The sequence below is a fragment of the Mauremys reevesii genome, linkage group 3 (genome assembly GCF_016161935.1).
Source record: "Mauremys reevesii isolate NIE-2019 linkage group 3, ASM1616193v1, whole genome shotgun sequence".
NCBI classification, from domain to species: Eukaryota; Metazoa; Chordata; order Testudines; family Geoemydidae; genus Mauremys; species Mauremys reevesii.
Window position 1 is genome coordinate 91549780 of NC_052625.1, and position 15867 is coordinate 91565646.

Consider the following 15867-nt stretch of genomic DNA (forward strand, 5'->3'; position numbering starts at 1 on the left):
TTGCAGATACACATGCTCCAGAGACTCTTCTGTGACATTGGCTGCACTGTCACCATACCAACACCAGGCTCCCCAACCTTTTTCTTTTTGCTACTATTTTTTGGTTAAATAAACCGAAGAGTTTAAGAGTGGACCAAAATCTCAAAGGCGCCTACTTACAAAAGCCCGTGAGATTTAGATTGGGAGGGGGAAGAATCTTGAGATTCTGCTCCCATGGAAGAGGAAGAAAGAGGCCAGAGTTTCTTGACCTACCTGTTTATGCCCTTTAAGGCATAAGACTATCCACCCTCACAATATGCAATGCAGATTTTGGCTGCAAATCAATAAGGTGCACAAGGAAAGATAAGTGACTGGGGAGCGACAGGAATGGGAGACTGATGGTTATAGTATGGCCAGCCCTCAGGCGACTGTGTGGTTTTAAAAGGTAGAATTTTGCTCTTCTGTAAATCTGGAGTAATACCAGATTTACAGGATTGTGAGGGCAAGTTTGACCCTTAACTACTGGAGCTACTAAACTACAAAGCACAGTCCTACTGAAAGACCTGCTAGTGATTGTGCAAATGCTTATGGTCCCACAGGCCATTATTTTTACCCTCCTACAATCAGAAGGCACTTAAAATGGATCTTTGATCTATACATAACATTTGATGCACTAACTTTTGGTGCTAGGGGTGGAAGTGATACTCACATCATCTTTTTCAAACTTCATCTGACAGCCTGAAGCATATCGATCACACCCTGCAACAGGAACCAGAGGGCGGCAGACATTTATGTAATACTTCCTGCGCTCATTTGGTTCAGAGTCGTCCATGGCATACCAGTTTTCACCTCTATCTTCGGATTTTGATAAACTGAATTGCCAAAGTTAAATATTTATATTCTTAAATTACAATACACGTTCCTCTTAGAAATGGAGAGAACTAGAGATTATAATTTGTGAAGTGGCAAGAGGCAAGCTAAATCAATTCTTCAAAAAAAAAAAACCTATGCAACAACTAGTTCAGAAGCAGCAAATATAGTGTCTCCCTTATTTGCTATTATCATTGCAACAATCAGAAGTAAACAAGGTAACAAAGTTATAAATTTTTGGCTGCAGAATGTTTAAGTTAACTGCACCTTTCTGTGCTTGTTTGCAGACTACAAAACAGAGACAAAGCTCTGATTGCACAACCATTTTTGCTATCAAAGTCAGACAAAAAAAAACCCCACACCACACAATACAATGCAGGATACTAATCAATTTACAACTATGACTGGCACAGCAGTGTGTCTCCTAAAAATAGGGATATGCTTTTTCCTTCATTTTTGCTAGTCCTTTACAATTCAAGATTGTCAAGGATGATCACTGGTTTCTAATGTTGTCTAAGTAGCAGACACCAAATTAATTTACAGTGAGACTTTGCTAGATAGGACATTTGTTTTTACATGCAGGTTTTGTTCTTCAGGTTACAACTCTATTTACTTCTCTTACCTTGATAAATCGTACTGTTCCATGGTGTTGGGATCAGTCACAACACATTCCAATGGCATCTCAGGACAGGCATATTTAGTGTACCATTTAAAGTTGTATGTGTAATTGTCTTCTACCTAAGTTACCAGAATCATAGGAAGACAGTCACAAATAGACTGCAGAATAGGTCAGAATGCTATGGCTTCTAAGAATATTATGAACTGATATGCCTTTTAACTTGGGTAAAATGGGCCTGTTCCCTTATACATGGGGAATATCCAACCTATGCTCTTAGGTTGCAAAAACTTGGGATCCACAGCTTGCCGATTTCTGTAGCTCTCCTGTCTGTTGTCATCCTCTCCATTGTGTATTTTCCCCCAGTTCAGTTATCAAAACTTAATCTCTTCATTAATTTAGCATCTTTCATGCCACCGGATTCCACAGCACTTTAACAAGTTACTCCTGCATATAGCTTCAGTCACTGGGATGCAGCCTCCTCAGATCCACAATGGCCAACTCTACTTTTATCCAAAGGAAACTACAGAAGAATATAAGGTATGGGTGCAGCGCTAATAACCACAGTTGTTTGGCGCAGAAGCAAAACATAATTATTCAAGCTGGAAATTAGCCAGATCAGGGCAAACACCCTGCTGTTGCTCAGAATGCCAGACCAAAAAAAAAAAAGAAAAAAACTTTGCAGCTCTCAAGATTATGACTGTAGCTAGAGGCAGATGCTCTGCAATAATTCAAAATGCCTTTTATCAGAATCCCCACTGCAGCTGCTGGGAGTTGGACTTTTTTTTTTAAAAAAAAAACACAGGTTTCACACAGACACAATGCAGCTGAGAATCAGAGATCCTTGAAATGTAGGGGTTTCCACCCATGACCTCTTGGTCATTTGGAAGTTCTTACCTGGTATTCAGGCTGACCTATTCCAGCTTCATAATCACAAAGGAAAGTTATAAGGGTAGATCGCTGTGTTTTCTTTTCATTGTTGTAGGTCGTACCGTTTTTGTAGGTCAACTGAATCATTCCATCATAATAGGAAAGTTTGGAACTGGGTTCTCCTAGACTCCAGGTATGTTCCTTGCTAAAAAGGCAAAAAACACATATAGCTTGAAAAGAAAAGAACTTATTTAAATCAAATGCTAACTGAACTCATAAGACACAACTTAAAAGCTAGGGTGTGTGCACCCACACAGAGTAAATAACTGATGTAAATCTAACAAGCCTTGGAGGGAAACCAAGTTTTCAAAATGCTAGTTCTGAGCCACATTAGCATTAGTATATGGAGAGTAATACCCTTATTCTTTGAAGTGGAGGTCTTCTTTGAAAGTGACTATATGTGGCAAGGGGGGACGGGATCCAGGTTTATTGTATCTTTATGGCTTCCAGAGCAATTCCTCCCCATTTACAAGTAGAGGGGATGATTTTATCCCACTTTTAGTCCTGCAAACTGAACCTAGAGTCTAGCAGCATAACTGGGCTCTCACAAAAACACATACATAACCACTCTACAAGCCAAATTCTGGCCTCGGTCACACCTATCCAACCTAGCCATTTTCAGTGAGGACAGAATTTGGTCCATCAAAACATTTATTGAATAATAAAGTGCTATTTTTACAATCGCTTTGCAGAACAGAACTGTTCTTTAAGTGAAATTAAAGTATAACTCTCATAACTAAAGTCTCCAAGGGTTCCCCCTGCCTCCCTCAAGTGGGAGCTGTGAAGTGAGACTTTTTTACATATTGCTTAGCGCTCCTTTACCAGTAAGTTTGAAAGAATTACAGGACTTCATAATTAACTTTAGCAAGCTAGTTACTGCATGACCACATCTAGAGACAGGCACCTAATGCACTATGTACAACAACTGACCAAGTACTAGAGATTATACAAGACTGAAGATACTTGCCTTTTTGCCACTTGACATGCTGCTGATGATTTTAGCTGACAGTGTTCCTCTGGCACACTGCTACAAATATTTATGTAGAAGTCATAATCGGTTGAGTTAATGACATAGCTGCCGCTTTTCTTGGTTAATGGTGACAAGTCAAAAGAAAATCCTAGTGAGAAGCAAATGAAAGACCACCACACTTGTTCAGTATATTCAGATTTGTTTTCAGTTTTTTTCCTTGTCTCATCTTTCTGAAAGCCCTTGGCCTACACATTTTACAGGTCTTTTCATCTAATCTGAATGCTCTGTTAAGAACTCTTATTTCTTTTGCACAACTGTCAAGTACATTTTACTACTGTCAAGAATGAATAGGATCTGATTCTCAAAGTCAGATGCCTGGCTAAATTAAATGTATGATTGCAAAAGCAAGTGGAATATTTGCAGATGCATATAGCTAGTCATGCACCTAACAGCCATTTCCACATGCCTAGTTTCGTAGCTCAAGCGTCAAATGCAAGAGAGTGAATATACATACCATAATCATTTTAGGCATTTTAAAAACACACAATTAAATGTAGAATAGGCTGTCAAATATGAAAGTCCACATAAGCTTAGATTTCTCCACTGACAAAACCCTCAAAATCCAGCCTCTGTGGGAGTTGGGTACATACCTGCCTGAGCATCAGAGACTCTGCAGTTGTCTCCTTCAGTCTTAGACAAGACACAGGCAGCAGCTGTATACCACTCAAACACATACAAACACTCATCACTCTCCAAGTTAAAGACAGGAGCACTTTCTAGGTCACCTGGCATTAAAAAAAACAACAAAAAAGAGGACAGCATGGAGCTGAATTGTCATTTGTTTTCAAGCCCCTTCTGCCAAGCTTAGTAGCAAATAGCCTGAAACAGACAAACCTTTCAGATGGCTGAGCTATCAGTTCCCTGTTCCCATTGAATACAGAAGCTGGCAAATTAAAAAGGGTACTTTTTTTGGACAATATATCCCCATGACTTACAGTGCCTCTTCAAAAAAAAACAACAAAAAAAACAAACACTGGATTAAAGATTCTCCCCCACATAATTTGTTTTAAATTGTAATTCTATTTCTCCTTTGCTAAATCTAGGATACATGGACAGGATACAGGTCCGTTATAGGGAAAAGTAGTAAGAGTCAAAGCTGTGTCACTCTGCAATCCCTCTGCCTGGGCCTTAGAACTTCTGGGGCCTGGAGGACCCCCTCCCATCCCAGAGTTCAGACCCTGCTCAGCCTCCATCTCTCCTTTGACTCTCACTAGGCACCTTCCAGCCAGCCTGAGCCCCTCACACCAGGATCTGCCCCTCCAGATACAGAAAACCCCTGAGTGGGGAGGGTAAGGGCTGCACTGCACAGCCCATTCTGGACAAATACCCTGCAGCCAAGCTCTCGAAGGCCAGCTGCCAGGAGCAGCCCAGCACTGCCTCCCCACCAGAAAAGCCACACAGATCCCCTCCGAGGGAGCGGGGACCCTTCAGCCAATCTTCACAGAGCCCATTTGCCTGCTATCCAGGCTCCCTCCACTGCCACTCCTCCTGCTGACCACAACTCCCTGAACCCTCTCCACCACCAGTTACAGAGCCACCTATTCTTCCCTGATAACCAATATCCCCACACCCTCAGTCCCAGTCTCCACTGTGGCCCTAGCCCCAACATCCCTCTGCCCTCATCCCCAAAGTCTCCCCTACTCTCTCTCTACCCCAACACCCACTTGTTCTCTCCCTTGCCCTCCTCCCTGCTTAATCCCAGTTCCCCTTGGCATCTTCCTCATTCCCACAGTTAATCCTATTCCTTCCCCACCTCTGCAGCTCTCACCTCCTCATGTCTGTCTCCCATCCAGTGCTGCCAATTTAGCAGTTCTGTCACTAGATCTAGCAGGTCGCCAGATTTCATTAAAAGTTGTATTTTAGAAAAGGTTTTGCCAAAGGGCTTTAATGGTTTTTAAACCATTTCCACTTTTATCTTTCATTATAAAAAGCTTAGAAAACAAATGGGTGTCAACATTCTCACCTGGCTTGCACACAAGGGTTATGACAGTTTTGATCATCTTGTTATTCCCACAGCTGTCTCCATTTGAATAAGTAAGCTGAATCCTCTCTCCAACTTTGAGAGAAGACATGACCATTCCTAGATTTTTAGGCTTGTTATTTTTATCTGGGAGTAGGAGGGAAAGAAGAGAAAAAAGCAAGCTTACTTTAATGACTATTTTGTGATTTCCCCGAGCTGGAAAAGAGCTGAAGCCAGTATCTAAATATTACAGGGGGATGGAGGGGAGTAAAAACAGCTCTGAGAAATTTCTGTTTTGCATGATTATGGCAGTTTTACTGTTTTACACCTTAAAGCATTGTCACAAGGCCTGGAAACAAAGTGAAATGTACAATATTAGCCAAGAATGATTTCTCGTTAACGAGAAATCCAAGTACGTATATGCTGTTTTTCCTAGGCCTTTTTTTGGGCACAAGGCAGCACTTAATCCCCATTCTCTCCTCCAGCCCCATGCACGCCCATTTTTTGTGACCCTCAGAATTATTACAAAATCAGTCTCGAAGTGTTGGGTATCTTTATAAGCCATATTTCACACCCACACTTGTTTCAAAGTTGTGCACTCACCAACAGAGCAAACAGCTGCATCGTCTGAGCAGACAACAGCTGCTCCTTTCTTAAGTACTTTATGACAGACATTGATGAAAAAGCGTTTGTTTGCTTCGACAGGACTGCTGTTCACAGCTTCCCAATTCTGCGCTGACTCTGGGAACAAGAGATTTTATTTTGGATATAACACACAGTCTTGTCTAACAACCTGAGCTCCCAAACACATCCACAATATGAAGAGATGTTTAAAAACCACAGCTGCAAATAAAGTGACCTCGAGTGGAGACTGATAGAGGCTGCACTTTTAGAAGGCATTCAATTCTTTGAGATTTTTTTCATAAAAGGAAATTGAACACTAATATACTCAAATGAGAAGATTAAGAACCTATGAAAAAGCTAAGATGATGCTCACAATGGAGAAGTATCAATTAAGAAAATAGCACATGGTTTCACGATAAATTGAAACTAGTTCGTAGAAAAAACAAGTCGTTTATTTCTGCTGCTGTACCTGAACTGCGAATCAGAGGTGACAAATCATATCGTTTCTTCTTATCAGCAACTCCGCAAAGGAGATCTTCCTTCTCCTGAACACAGGCGTATTTAGTATCCCAGGTGAAGAAATATGTGCAGTCCACCTCCCCAGTGAACACTGGGGCCCCTTTTCCTTCGTTATCTTATAGGATTAGAAAGCCAGGAAGACAATTACGTTTCAAGCTAAGGGGTACAGGGGAAATCTGGTAATGGCATTTGTGCCTTTCACATCCACGTCACAGCAGAAACATTACAAAAGCTGTAATTCCAGGGCAGCAAGACGTACTACAGCATCAGCCACAGAATTAACTGCAGACCATGAAAACAATAATGAAGAAACAGACCCTTTGGTGGCTGAACATTAAAAATAAAGTTAGTGCTTTAAAACCAAAGACAACTGCTCTCTAGCTGTTTGAAAATTTCTTTAGCATCTACCATAGTAGTCAAGAACAACAGTGCAATTATTCTCAACAGAAGCTAGTCTATGATGCTGAAGTACTTAAACTAGAGAATTACCCCTAGCCAACAGATAAGAAATTAGATACAACCACGCTGGCTCATAACCACCTGGCTCTTGGACACAAGGGAGTAGTTCCACTAGTTCAAAAGCATATACAAAGGCTACAAACAGCCCTGTAAATTAACTAATCCATATGCTCACCTGCAGTCTCATTGCACTCAAAATTTATGACAGTCATTCGTTGAAAGCCAGAGCTACATTCATCTCCATCTGGGTATGTTAGCGTGAGATCCCCATCAGAGTACCTGATAAAAAAAATCCCAATGCGTTAAGTTAACCTTTGAAAAACATTACCACCAGGCATGACCATGTTATTTGTCCCACCTAATGGAGGCCCAATTCATGCAACTGACAACTGGTTCATTCCTTCTAGGGGAAGAAATGGTTACTCAGCATAGCAACTGAGTTTTCCCATCAAATTGAGAATATTCTAATTGCTTTTTCCTTGGGATTTGTCAACCATAATTGAGAAATTCTGTTGTAACACCTTCCCAATTAAGATTAACACTAAGGCCCAATTCGCCACCTTGTGCAGTTACTTTTCTGATTTATAGTGTTTTACACCCAGTTTGCACAGCTATAAATGACTACATGAAGCACAGATAAGTGGAGACTCAGGCCCCAACTTCTCTCCATCAATCTACATGGCATGGGATTTCATCTTGCATCAATTATACATTTTCTGAACAAAATCTGAATGTTTTTCCTTGGATGTTTCTACTAGAAATTAATTTTTTTTCTAAGATGACCATGGTTTTCATTTAGGATCTCCTGAGTCTCCAATACTCCCTTTATTGGAAGACCATAGCTTCACTTTTTAATCTAGCTGGCATGAAAATATTTTCATGCAAAAGTTAATTCGCATTTCTGTTCTTGAATGGGGAGAAAGTCGTTCCTCAGAGTGTCCCACCCAGAAAAAAAGTCAAGAGGGTATGTTCTAAACAACAAGGCTAAGAGGCACTCCCTGTATATCAAATCATCTAAAAGAGGCTGTTTTGCAAATACTGCGTCCAGACTAGCTTAGAAGTGCTTCAGTAAAGAATATGCTGATGTAGAGAACTTGCTTCATTGTATGGGTTTGCAATTCTAAACAATGCAAATTTTACATGACAGAAGTACAAGATATGTTTAACTTGGCAAAAGCATGCAATAGAGTAAGAAACCCTAGCAGGTTCATTACTCTCTATAGCCTGGCTCCAACAGGATTCTGATGTAATGTTACCAGCAAAACTCAGTGAGGCAACTCAAGAGCAGCAGCTAGAAAGTCTAGACATCAAACAGGAGAGAAGTACTTTTTAGTACTCCCGCCTCTTGTGGGCCATCTTAGTGCCCCTGGTGCTTCACGGCTGCCATGGTGCTTGCAAGCACGGCTCTGCCAAAGCATTACCATGCTTTTTAACCTCACAAAATCCAAATGGATTTGTTAGAGATTGCTTTAATTATTCATCCTCCTACTGTATTCTGTACCTTTTACAAAAAAACCAGTTTCTATATACAAAAAAGTCTCAGAGTTTCTATCAAAATGTTTACCCCTTCTCTCTTTCAGTGACCTATCTGAAGGTGTAGCTCAGATGCCTTTACAAACCTGAGGGTTTGGTTCTTAAATTTTCCTGCCACTTTTTTCTGGTGATCCTGAATCTTTACTTGGCAAGATGAAACAGATCCAGTGTCATCCTTGCAGTTGCCTGCACTGGTTTTCCCACAAATATTTAAGTAATAGTAATACTCTTCTTTTTCATCTTTAGCCACGTATGGTGTGACATAGCCTAAGGAAACAGGGAAAGAAAATGAGTAAGGTGGCAGCTGTTTTCTTTAAAAGGGTTCCAAGAAAAGAAACAACCCTGAACAGGTACTGGAATAAAAGACTAGAAGCATTTGTATCACCGAATTTCAGTCCCAAACGCAGGGGCGGCTTCAGGCCCCAGCACGCCAAGCACATGCTTGGGGCGGCATGTTGTGGGGGGCACTCTGCCGGGAGGGCGGCAGACAGGGTGCCTTCGGCAGCATGCCTGCGGAGGGTCCACTGGTCCCGCGGCTCCAGTGGACCGTCCACAGCCACGCCTGCGGGAGGTCTACCGGAGCCGTGGGACTGGCGAGCGGCAGAGCGCCCCCCGCAGCATGCTGCCGTGCTTGGGGCAGCAAAATGTCTAGAGCCGCCCCTGCCCAAACGCTCTATACAGGATGCTATCCCAAGCTTCAGTTTTGGTCTAGGGAATTCACTCCCTTCTCTGTTAAAGAAAAATAAGGAACTTACTTGGTTGTTGAGTGAGCGGTGTCAAGTCAATGGAGACATCATGCTGTTCACTGGTCAGACTACAGTTTCTACTTTCCAAGTAATCCCTGTGACAGGCATATTCAGTGACCCATTCAATTTCATACCGGCATTTGAGCTTGGCAGTGAGTTTGGGACCTGTGCGCTGATATGGAAATGAACATGATTAAAGTTGTAAATAAAAATAAGACCAAAGTTTTGTTGGTTTTTTTGTTTGTTTGTTTGAATAAAAAAAGATTTTTATTTGACACAAAAACCTCAGATGGAAGATGGGTATACCTAACACCCCTTCTTACCATTCCGCTCCTCATCGATTTAGGTGAAAGTCACGTTTCCAGCAAAGTGAGTCCATGCTTTTGGAAATTTAAGAGCAAATTTTTTTAAAAAGAAAGACTAAAGAAAAATTAAAGAATAAAGACTCCTGCATATTATGCAAGTTTCTCATCTTGATTTGTATATTTAATCTATATAAAATTTGTGTGCAGTATCTTTGTTCTTCACCCAAAAAAAAGTGACCAACCTTCTCAAATCTAGTGCTTACGATAGGGTAAATATGGATCTAGTTGCTTATTTAGATGCCTAAAGAGGATTCTTGGTACCAGACTCCAAAATGTTGGTCTTTTTGTGTCTAAAATAAAGGTACCGCATAAGACTAATCTCCTGAAAGGTTATAATAGTATAGCAATTTTACAAGAATAAGTGAATAAATCATCACTATTAAGAGTTGACTTAATGCAGCTAACATTGGTAAAAGACCTTCTACAGCTTTAAAAACACTTCATAACAGTTTTCTTCTTCAAAGCACGTTAGAAGCACTAATCACCACCCTTAAGAGACTGGTAATGCAATTCCAACTGTTACCTATGGTTTGCCCAAAATGAGACTATCAGAGCCAGGATTATAATTGCAAATCATATGCTTAGACTACTCTCTACTTGTTAATAGGGGATAAGAGTTCAAAAGAATAAAAGAATGAGGACACTACTCTGAATAAGACATTGAGTTACACAGGATTCACCCTCTCTCCTCCCCCAAAAACTTTTTCACCTCCCCCCCAAAAAAGTACTTTGGTAAATGATTTTTACTATAGAGTTCTCTCCTCTTGCCTCCCTCCCACCCCAACTTGCCCTCTCATTAAAACTTCTGGGAAACTTATTTGCTGTATCAGAATATCACTATCTCCTTATAAAGATGAAGGTAATTCAATAATCAGATTTAAATCCTTATGCCTTAATCAGAAGGAAAATGTGGTTAGAACAGACCTCTTTAAATTCTGAATGTGTTTTAGTGGAAAGAAAGCCTGTAAGAAATATTTTCATTCATAAGTCTACATTTAATAGTTTTGCTTCCCAATTAATATTCAAGTGTACAAACACTGGCCAGGCATGGGAAGATTGGGAAGGCAAAGGTGGAATTAGTAAGTCTGCCTGTATCATGGCTGCTACGTAAATGTAGAGAATTTTAAAATGAATGGGGGAAAAAATCTTTATTCAAATCAGTTTTAAAGAGTGATCTGGCTGAAGTGTAGACAGCCATCTAGGTCAGGAAAGGGACAATAGGTCAGTCCAAAACATGTAAATGTAACAGGTTATACAGAGAAAGTGTCGGCAATGTTAATTTCAGGCTGGTTTTAAAAGAGTGTCTTGCTGCCAAGATCACATGCAGGGCTGGTGCAACCATTTAGGCGACCACACTGGGATTTGGGGGGTGCCATTTTCTTCGGCAGCGACCATGGCGGCCGGATCTTCAGCCGCCCCGGATGCCTCCAGCATTTAGGCAGAGGGAGCTGGGGCAGAGGAGCGCGGAGAAGGCTGCCTACAGCAAGTAAGGGGGGGGGCGGCACACGGGAACTCCCCGCCCCAGCTCACCCCTGCTCCGTGCACGAGCACCCCGAGCACGCCATGGCTGCTTCACTTCTCCCGCCTTCTAGGCTTGCGGCACCTAAGCTGATTGGCGCCGCAAGCCTGGGAGGTGGGAGAAGTGAAGCAGCGACGGCGTGCTCGGGGTGCTCGTGCACAGAGCAGGGGTGAGCTGGGGCGGGGAGGCCCTCAGGAGCTGCCGCAAGGGGGTCGCCTCAGGGAGGGGGCGCAAGGTGGAAGTTTCGCCTAGGCCACGAAACATCCTTACACCAGCCCTGATCACATGCCATTATGTGAGCTGGAACAAATGGATGTTGCTAGATATGTTAAAGTTCTCAGCTCTTGCATAACATTCAATTATGCCAGATAGGACATCTAGCACACAAGGTTGATTCTGCTTTAAAAACTAATTAGAGATCATTTAAAGAAAGCACATGACACTTGTGGATTAAAGGCATGGTACAATAGCAGATGAAAGACAAATGGTCAGATTTAAATGGAACCAAGTTACACAGAACAAAGACTTGAAGCATGTCAAACAAATCAGGTTGGAGAACAGCACTTATTAGCAATCAGAACTTCTTGCCTAGGAATAATGATCTACTCTAGAGAGGACTATCCATTTCCACCCCAATGCTAGGGTCTAACGATCTCAACACAATTTGAAATTCAGAAGAGAGCAGTTGTCACCCAAAGTAAGAAGAGATTCTTTAAGAGATAGCCTTAAAACATTTGTATTCCTAGGATTTTTTTGCAGTGTTATTGTAGCCATATTACTCCCAAGATATTAGAGAGAAAAGGCAGATGAGGTAATATCTTTTACTGGACCAACTTCTGTTGGTGAAAGAGACAAGCTTTCAAGCTACACAGAGCTGGGAGCTCACCAACCTTCTCTAATTTGTATTCCTAGTTAGAGTTTTATCTCTGAAAATATTTAGTTCTATAAAAAAAACAAAAACCCAACCACTAATACTGAAATGAGTATTAATACTTTGCACCTGAGGATCTCAAACATTAATAAGCTTCATGACCCCAACAGGAAAGCACATACTAGGTTTCTGCTCTCAGTAAAGTAGAGGCTGAAGCAGAGGAGTTAAGTGAGAATAAACTTTGTTAGACTGCATTAATGATCAATTACCTCTCCTCTTCTCTTTGATGGGCACACAAAAGTAATAGTCACTGCTGGATTATGACCTTGACAGAAATTTGGCTTCTCTTCTTCACTGTATATTTTCTCATAACTCAGTACAAGCCTAACAAAAAAACCAAACACAACAAATGGAAAGCCAGGAAAAAATTCCAACTATAAAATAAATACAAAGTGTACTACATGGGAAAGCTAGCTAGCTAATACCAAGGGTGGGACACTTGCAATTTACCCAGAGACCCTGGGAGAGGCATTTTAAAAATATTAAATTCTATCTTTAATAGAGGACGTGCAGGGGCGGGGGGATAAAGAAAAGCTTCTGCCTTTTGTGCTTAGTTACGATAAGAATCTTCAGCCTTATTTTCCCCCTTGTCCCAAAACTCTGACAGGCAGAGCTGACAGCACTACTTAATTAAGTAGCTTGACACTTCCCATTGTACACCCCATTTTCCCAGCAGGCCGCAGTGTGCCATTAAAAAAAAAAAAAAAAAAAAAAAAATCGACTCGCGTGCTGTCTTTGGCACACGTGCCATAGGTTGCCGATCCCCGAACTAGGGAAATGGTGGAATTACAAGAGCCAGGACAGTGAAAGGGCATGGATAAAGGGAATGGATTTTAGAGCAGATGAAAGGAATGAATTTTAGTCAGTTTAAAACTCTGTATTGTGTGTCTTTAGACAAGTCATTGATGTTAGACAATCTTTTGAATCATAGATTATCGGGTTGGAAGGGACCTCGGGAGGTCATCTAGACCAACCTCCTGCTCAAAGCAGGACCAATCCAGAGACAGATTTTTGCCCCAGATCCCTAAATGGCCCCTTCAAGGATTGAACTCACAACCTGGGTTTAGCAGGCCAATGCTCAAACCACTGAGAGGAAGGCTTCACTAAAAATTCAACAGCGCTGTTCCCAGGTCCTTGATTTAAGATACAAGTGCCAATACACCTCCCAAAGACTCAGAAAGTCCTCCAACAAAGGCAGGGAAAGCCACCTTTTAGGCATTCTGTATACATCACAAAACAAAGGGTCACGAGCCCAGCTTTTAAAAAAAAAAAAACTTTTTGTAGGTCACCATATTCTTTCAGCTATGTGGATATATTTGTACTTGTAACATGCACAAGCTTACAATCATAAAGACGAGAATACCGTTTTCTTTCCTGTATATCAATCTTGTGGCAGGAGCTTTCCAGTTAACAGGAGAACTAGTACAGGCAGACATTCTTAATTCTCAGTCTAAGAGGCCTATGTTAATATTTTTGGCAACAATTTTTTGAATTGTCACCCTGTGCAGAAAAGCCAAAACATATTTATTCAAGCTAGTCAATAAGGCCAATCAATATCACCAACTGACTTATTTTAACTGGCTTCCATATAATCTGGGTTCCAGCCCCTGGTCTCATTCACAGTAACCTGGTTTGCTCTGTAGTCTCACTGGCAACATGCATTTGGCAGGGTATCAAAGAGCTAGTGTTGTAAGAATGGATGGGTAAGCAGTGCTCCCCATAGGCAACAAGAGAAGAATAAGCTCAAAAAGGGGCCATAAAAGAAGCTAGTGCTCAAAAACAAAATGTCAGCCCTTGTGTTGCCACCAAAAAAAAAAAAAAAATCAATACCACCCCATCCAAATAAAAATCTATACACTCATCTGACTCTCCCCACCACCGAAATCGGGCCATTTCAGACCAACCCAATTAATTCCAAAGTTGAGAGGCCGCCTTGGAGAACATCCTCCTGGGACTTCTCTACTGAATACCAAGGAAGTTTAGAGCCTCTACTCATTCAGCTGTGGCAGTCTCACACAAGGAGAGAAGGGGGTCTCAGGCTGGCAGATACTAGACAACTTAGCGTCACAGCCAATACCTTCTACTATACCCAGAAGCCAAGAGGCAGCTAACACAAATGCATAAGGGCAGCATTCAACTCTAACCCTTGTTACACCCGTGTGAGATAAAGTTTTGTTTTTAAACAGATAAGTAAAGTGAGACAGAGGCCAAATGATTTTCCCAGGGACATGCAGCAGGTCCCTGGAACAGCTGGAATTAGAACTCAGTCCTTTGTTTGGGGCATCCCGTCCAATGCCACCAGAGAGTGACACCAATAATTTCAGCTTATTCTTAAAAACTAGGTAGTTGCCTCATCTTCCAGAACTTTTCATAACGTAAAGCGTGCCCATGCGGTTTAAAAAAAACAAATTAGAAATTTAAACTAGGGAAATGATAACAGATTAAAAACCTAGTCTCCTCATGCCTGTCTACAAAAAAGATGCCACCTTCCAATTTTATCTTTCTTTTGGTAATTAAATATATTAAAATATATACACAATACTCATTACCATGAAACACAGGTGTGTGTGTGCGCGCGCATGCATGCCAAATAATGAACAATGTTTTGTTCAGAAACACAAAAGGGAGCCCTTATAAATATATACATGAGATTTTCAGACATAAAAGTATAACCAAAAGTACCTGTCTTTGTCACGCAGTTTCAGCTGTTCTTGAGGACTGCCAACATCAAAAGCATGGCCTTCACTTAACAAGCATGCAGCACTACCCACAGGGCAACTTCTGGTTTCGCTACTTGAGCTTCCTGTTAAGAGAATACCAGACATCACCCAAATGAAGTTTTTGTTGCAGCGCTAAGAAAAAGTATCATCTATGACCAGATTAGGTACAATTTAGTTACATTAGACTGAAACAGCTCTTTCTAAACCCCTTTACAGCTCATAAGTTTGAGGGAGGGTTTAAAAGTCTCACACTAAAGCTTCCAAAAGTGTAGTTTGAACTCAAATGGTTTTATTTTTGGCAAGCTAAAATTAGCAAAAAAAAGATTGCTGAAGCATCTGAAGCCATGAAAGAGATAAAACACACACTTCCACTATTTCTAGCTGAAAAGAGGTCATCTAACTTAAAACAAAAAACCCTCTGACGCTAGAAACTTCCAATTCTCATTCTAATAGCTTTTTCTTTCCACCACTGAGTAGTATTCTAGATGTGAAGAAAATCCAATTATGGAATTTTAAACAGTATGTTCACCTAGCCTATTTTATAGGTTACTTCAAAGCAACTGGGGTTAGAACACTAGCTGTAGTTTCCACCCACAAGGAGCCACAGGGACGTGGTGCCTGCCACTTCCAGGAGCAGCACAGGGCCCGCGGCGCTACAGGTGTGGTAATATCGTGGGCCGACAGTTTGCTCGCCCCTGCTTTAAGCACATTATTTCAATCAGATTACTCATGCTTAAAGTTAAGTATAGTCAAGTGCTTGGCTGAACTGGAGCCCGCACTGAGCTATAATCGCTAGCTATCACTCTGGCATAAGAAACATGAATCCCACTGGACAGATGACAGCAACAAGAGACCAACTACAACTGATACCTTTGTTGCCAGTCTCAGCACAGGAGCCTCAGATTGGATTGTACTATTTTAAGACAACCATTTTGCCATCCAAAAGGACAATGTTCTTTAAATAGCTCAACAGTTCTGGAAGACTGCTCTAGGGAAGCTGCCTTCAAAGCCACATTTGAAATCAAAGATGGATTAAAACAATAGAGTTATAAACTCCTAAAAGCAG

The 15867-nt window shown here is 41.3% G+C and overlaps 1 protein-coding gene across 2 annotated transcripts in view; it reads right to left on the bottom strand.

Moving 5' to 3' along the window:
* Positions 1–15867, bottom strand: part of IGF2R (insulin like growth factor 2 receptor) — a 93522-nt gene that overhangs the window by 51979 nt on the left and 25676 nt on the right. Inside the window, exons 6-18 of one of the 2 annotated variants that reach the window (XM_039530072.1) lie at positions 14764–14884; positions 12291–12405; positions 9276–9438; positions 8607–8787; positions 7163–7266; positions 6479–6646; positions 5989–6126; positions 5389–5532; positions 4016–4150; positions 3363–3513; positions 2363–2540; positions 1472–1587; positions 689–851 (exon numbers count right to left, since the gene is read on the bottom strand). In XM_039530072.1, the coding sequence (XP_039386006.1) occupies positions 689–851; positions 1472–1587; positions 2363–2540; positions 3363–3513; positions 4016–4150; positions 5389–5532; positions 5989–6126; positions 6479–6646; positions 7163–7266; positions 8607–8787; positions 9276–9438; positions 12291–12405; positions 14764–14884 (1877 nt within the window). The remainder of the gene's footprint in view (positions 1–688; positions 852–1471; positions 1588–2362; positions 2541–3362; positions 3514–4015; positions 4151–5388; positions 5533–5988; positions 6127–6478; positions 6647–7162; positions 7267–8606; positions 8788–9275; positions 9439–12290; positions 12406–14763; positions 14885–15867) is intronic. The other variant, XM_039530073.1, reaches the window with a different exon arrangement.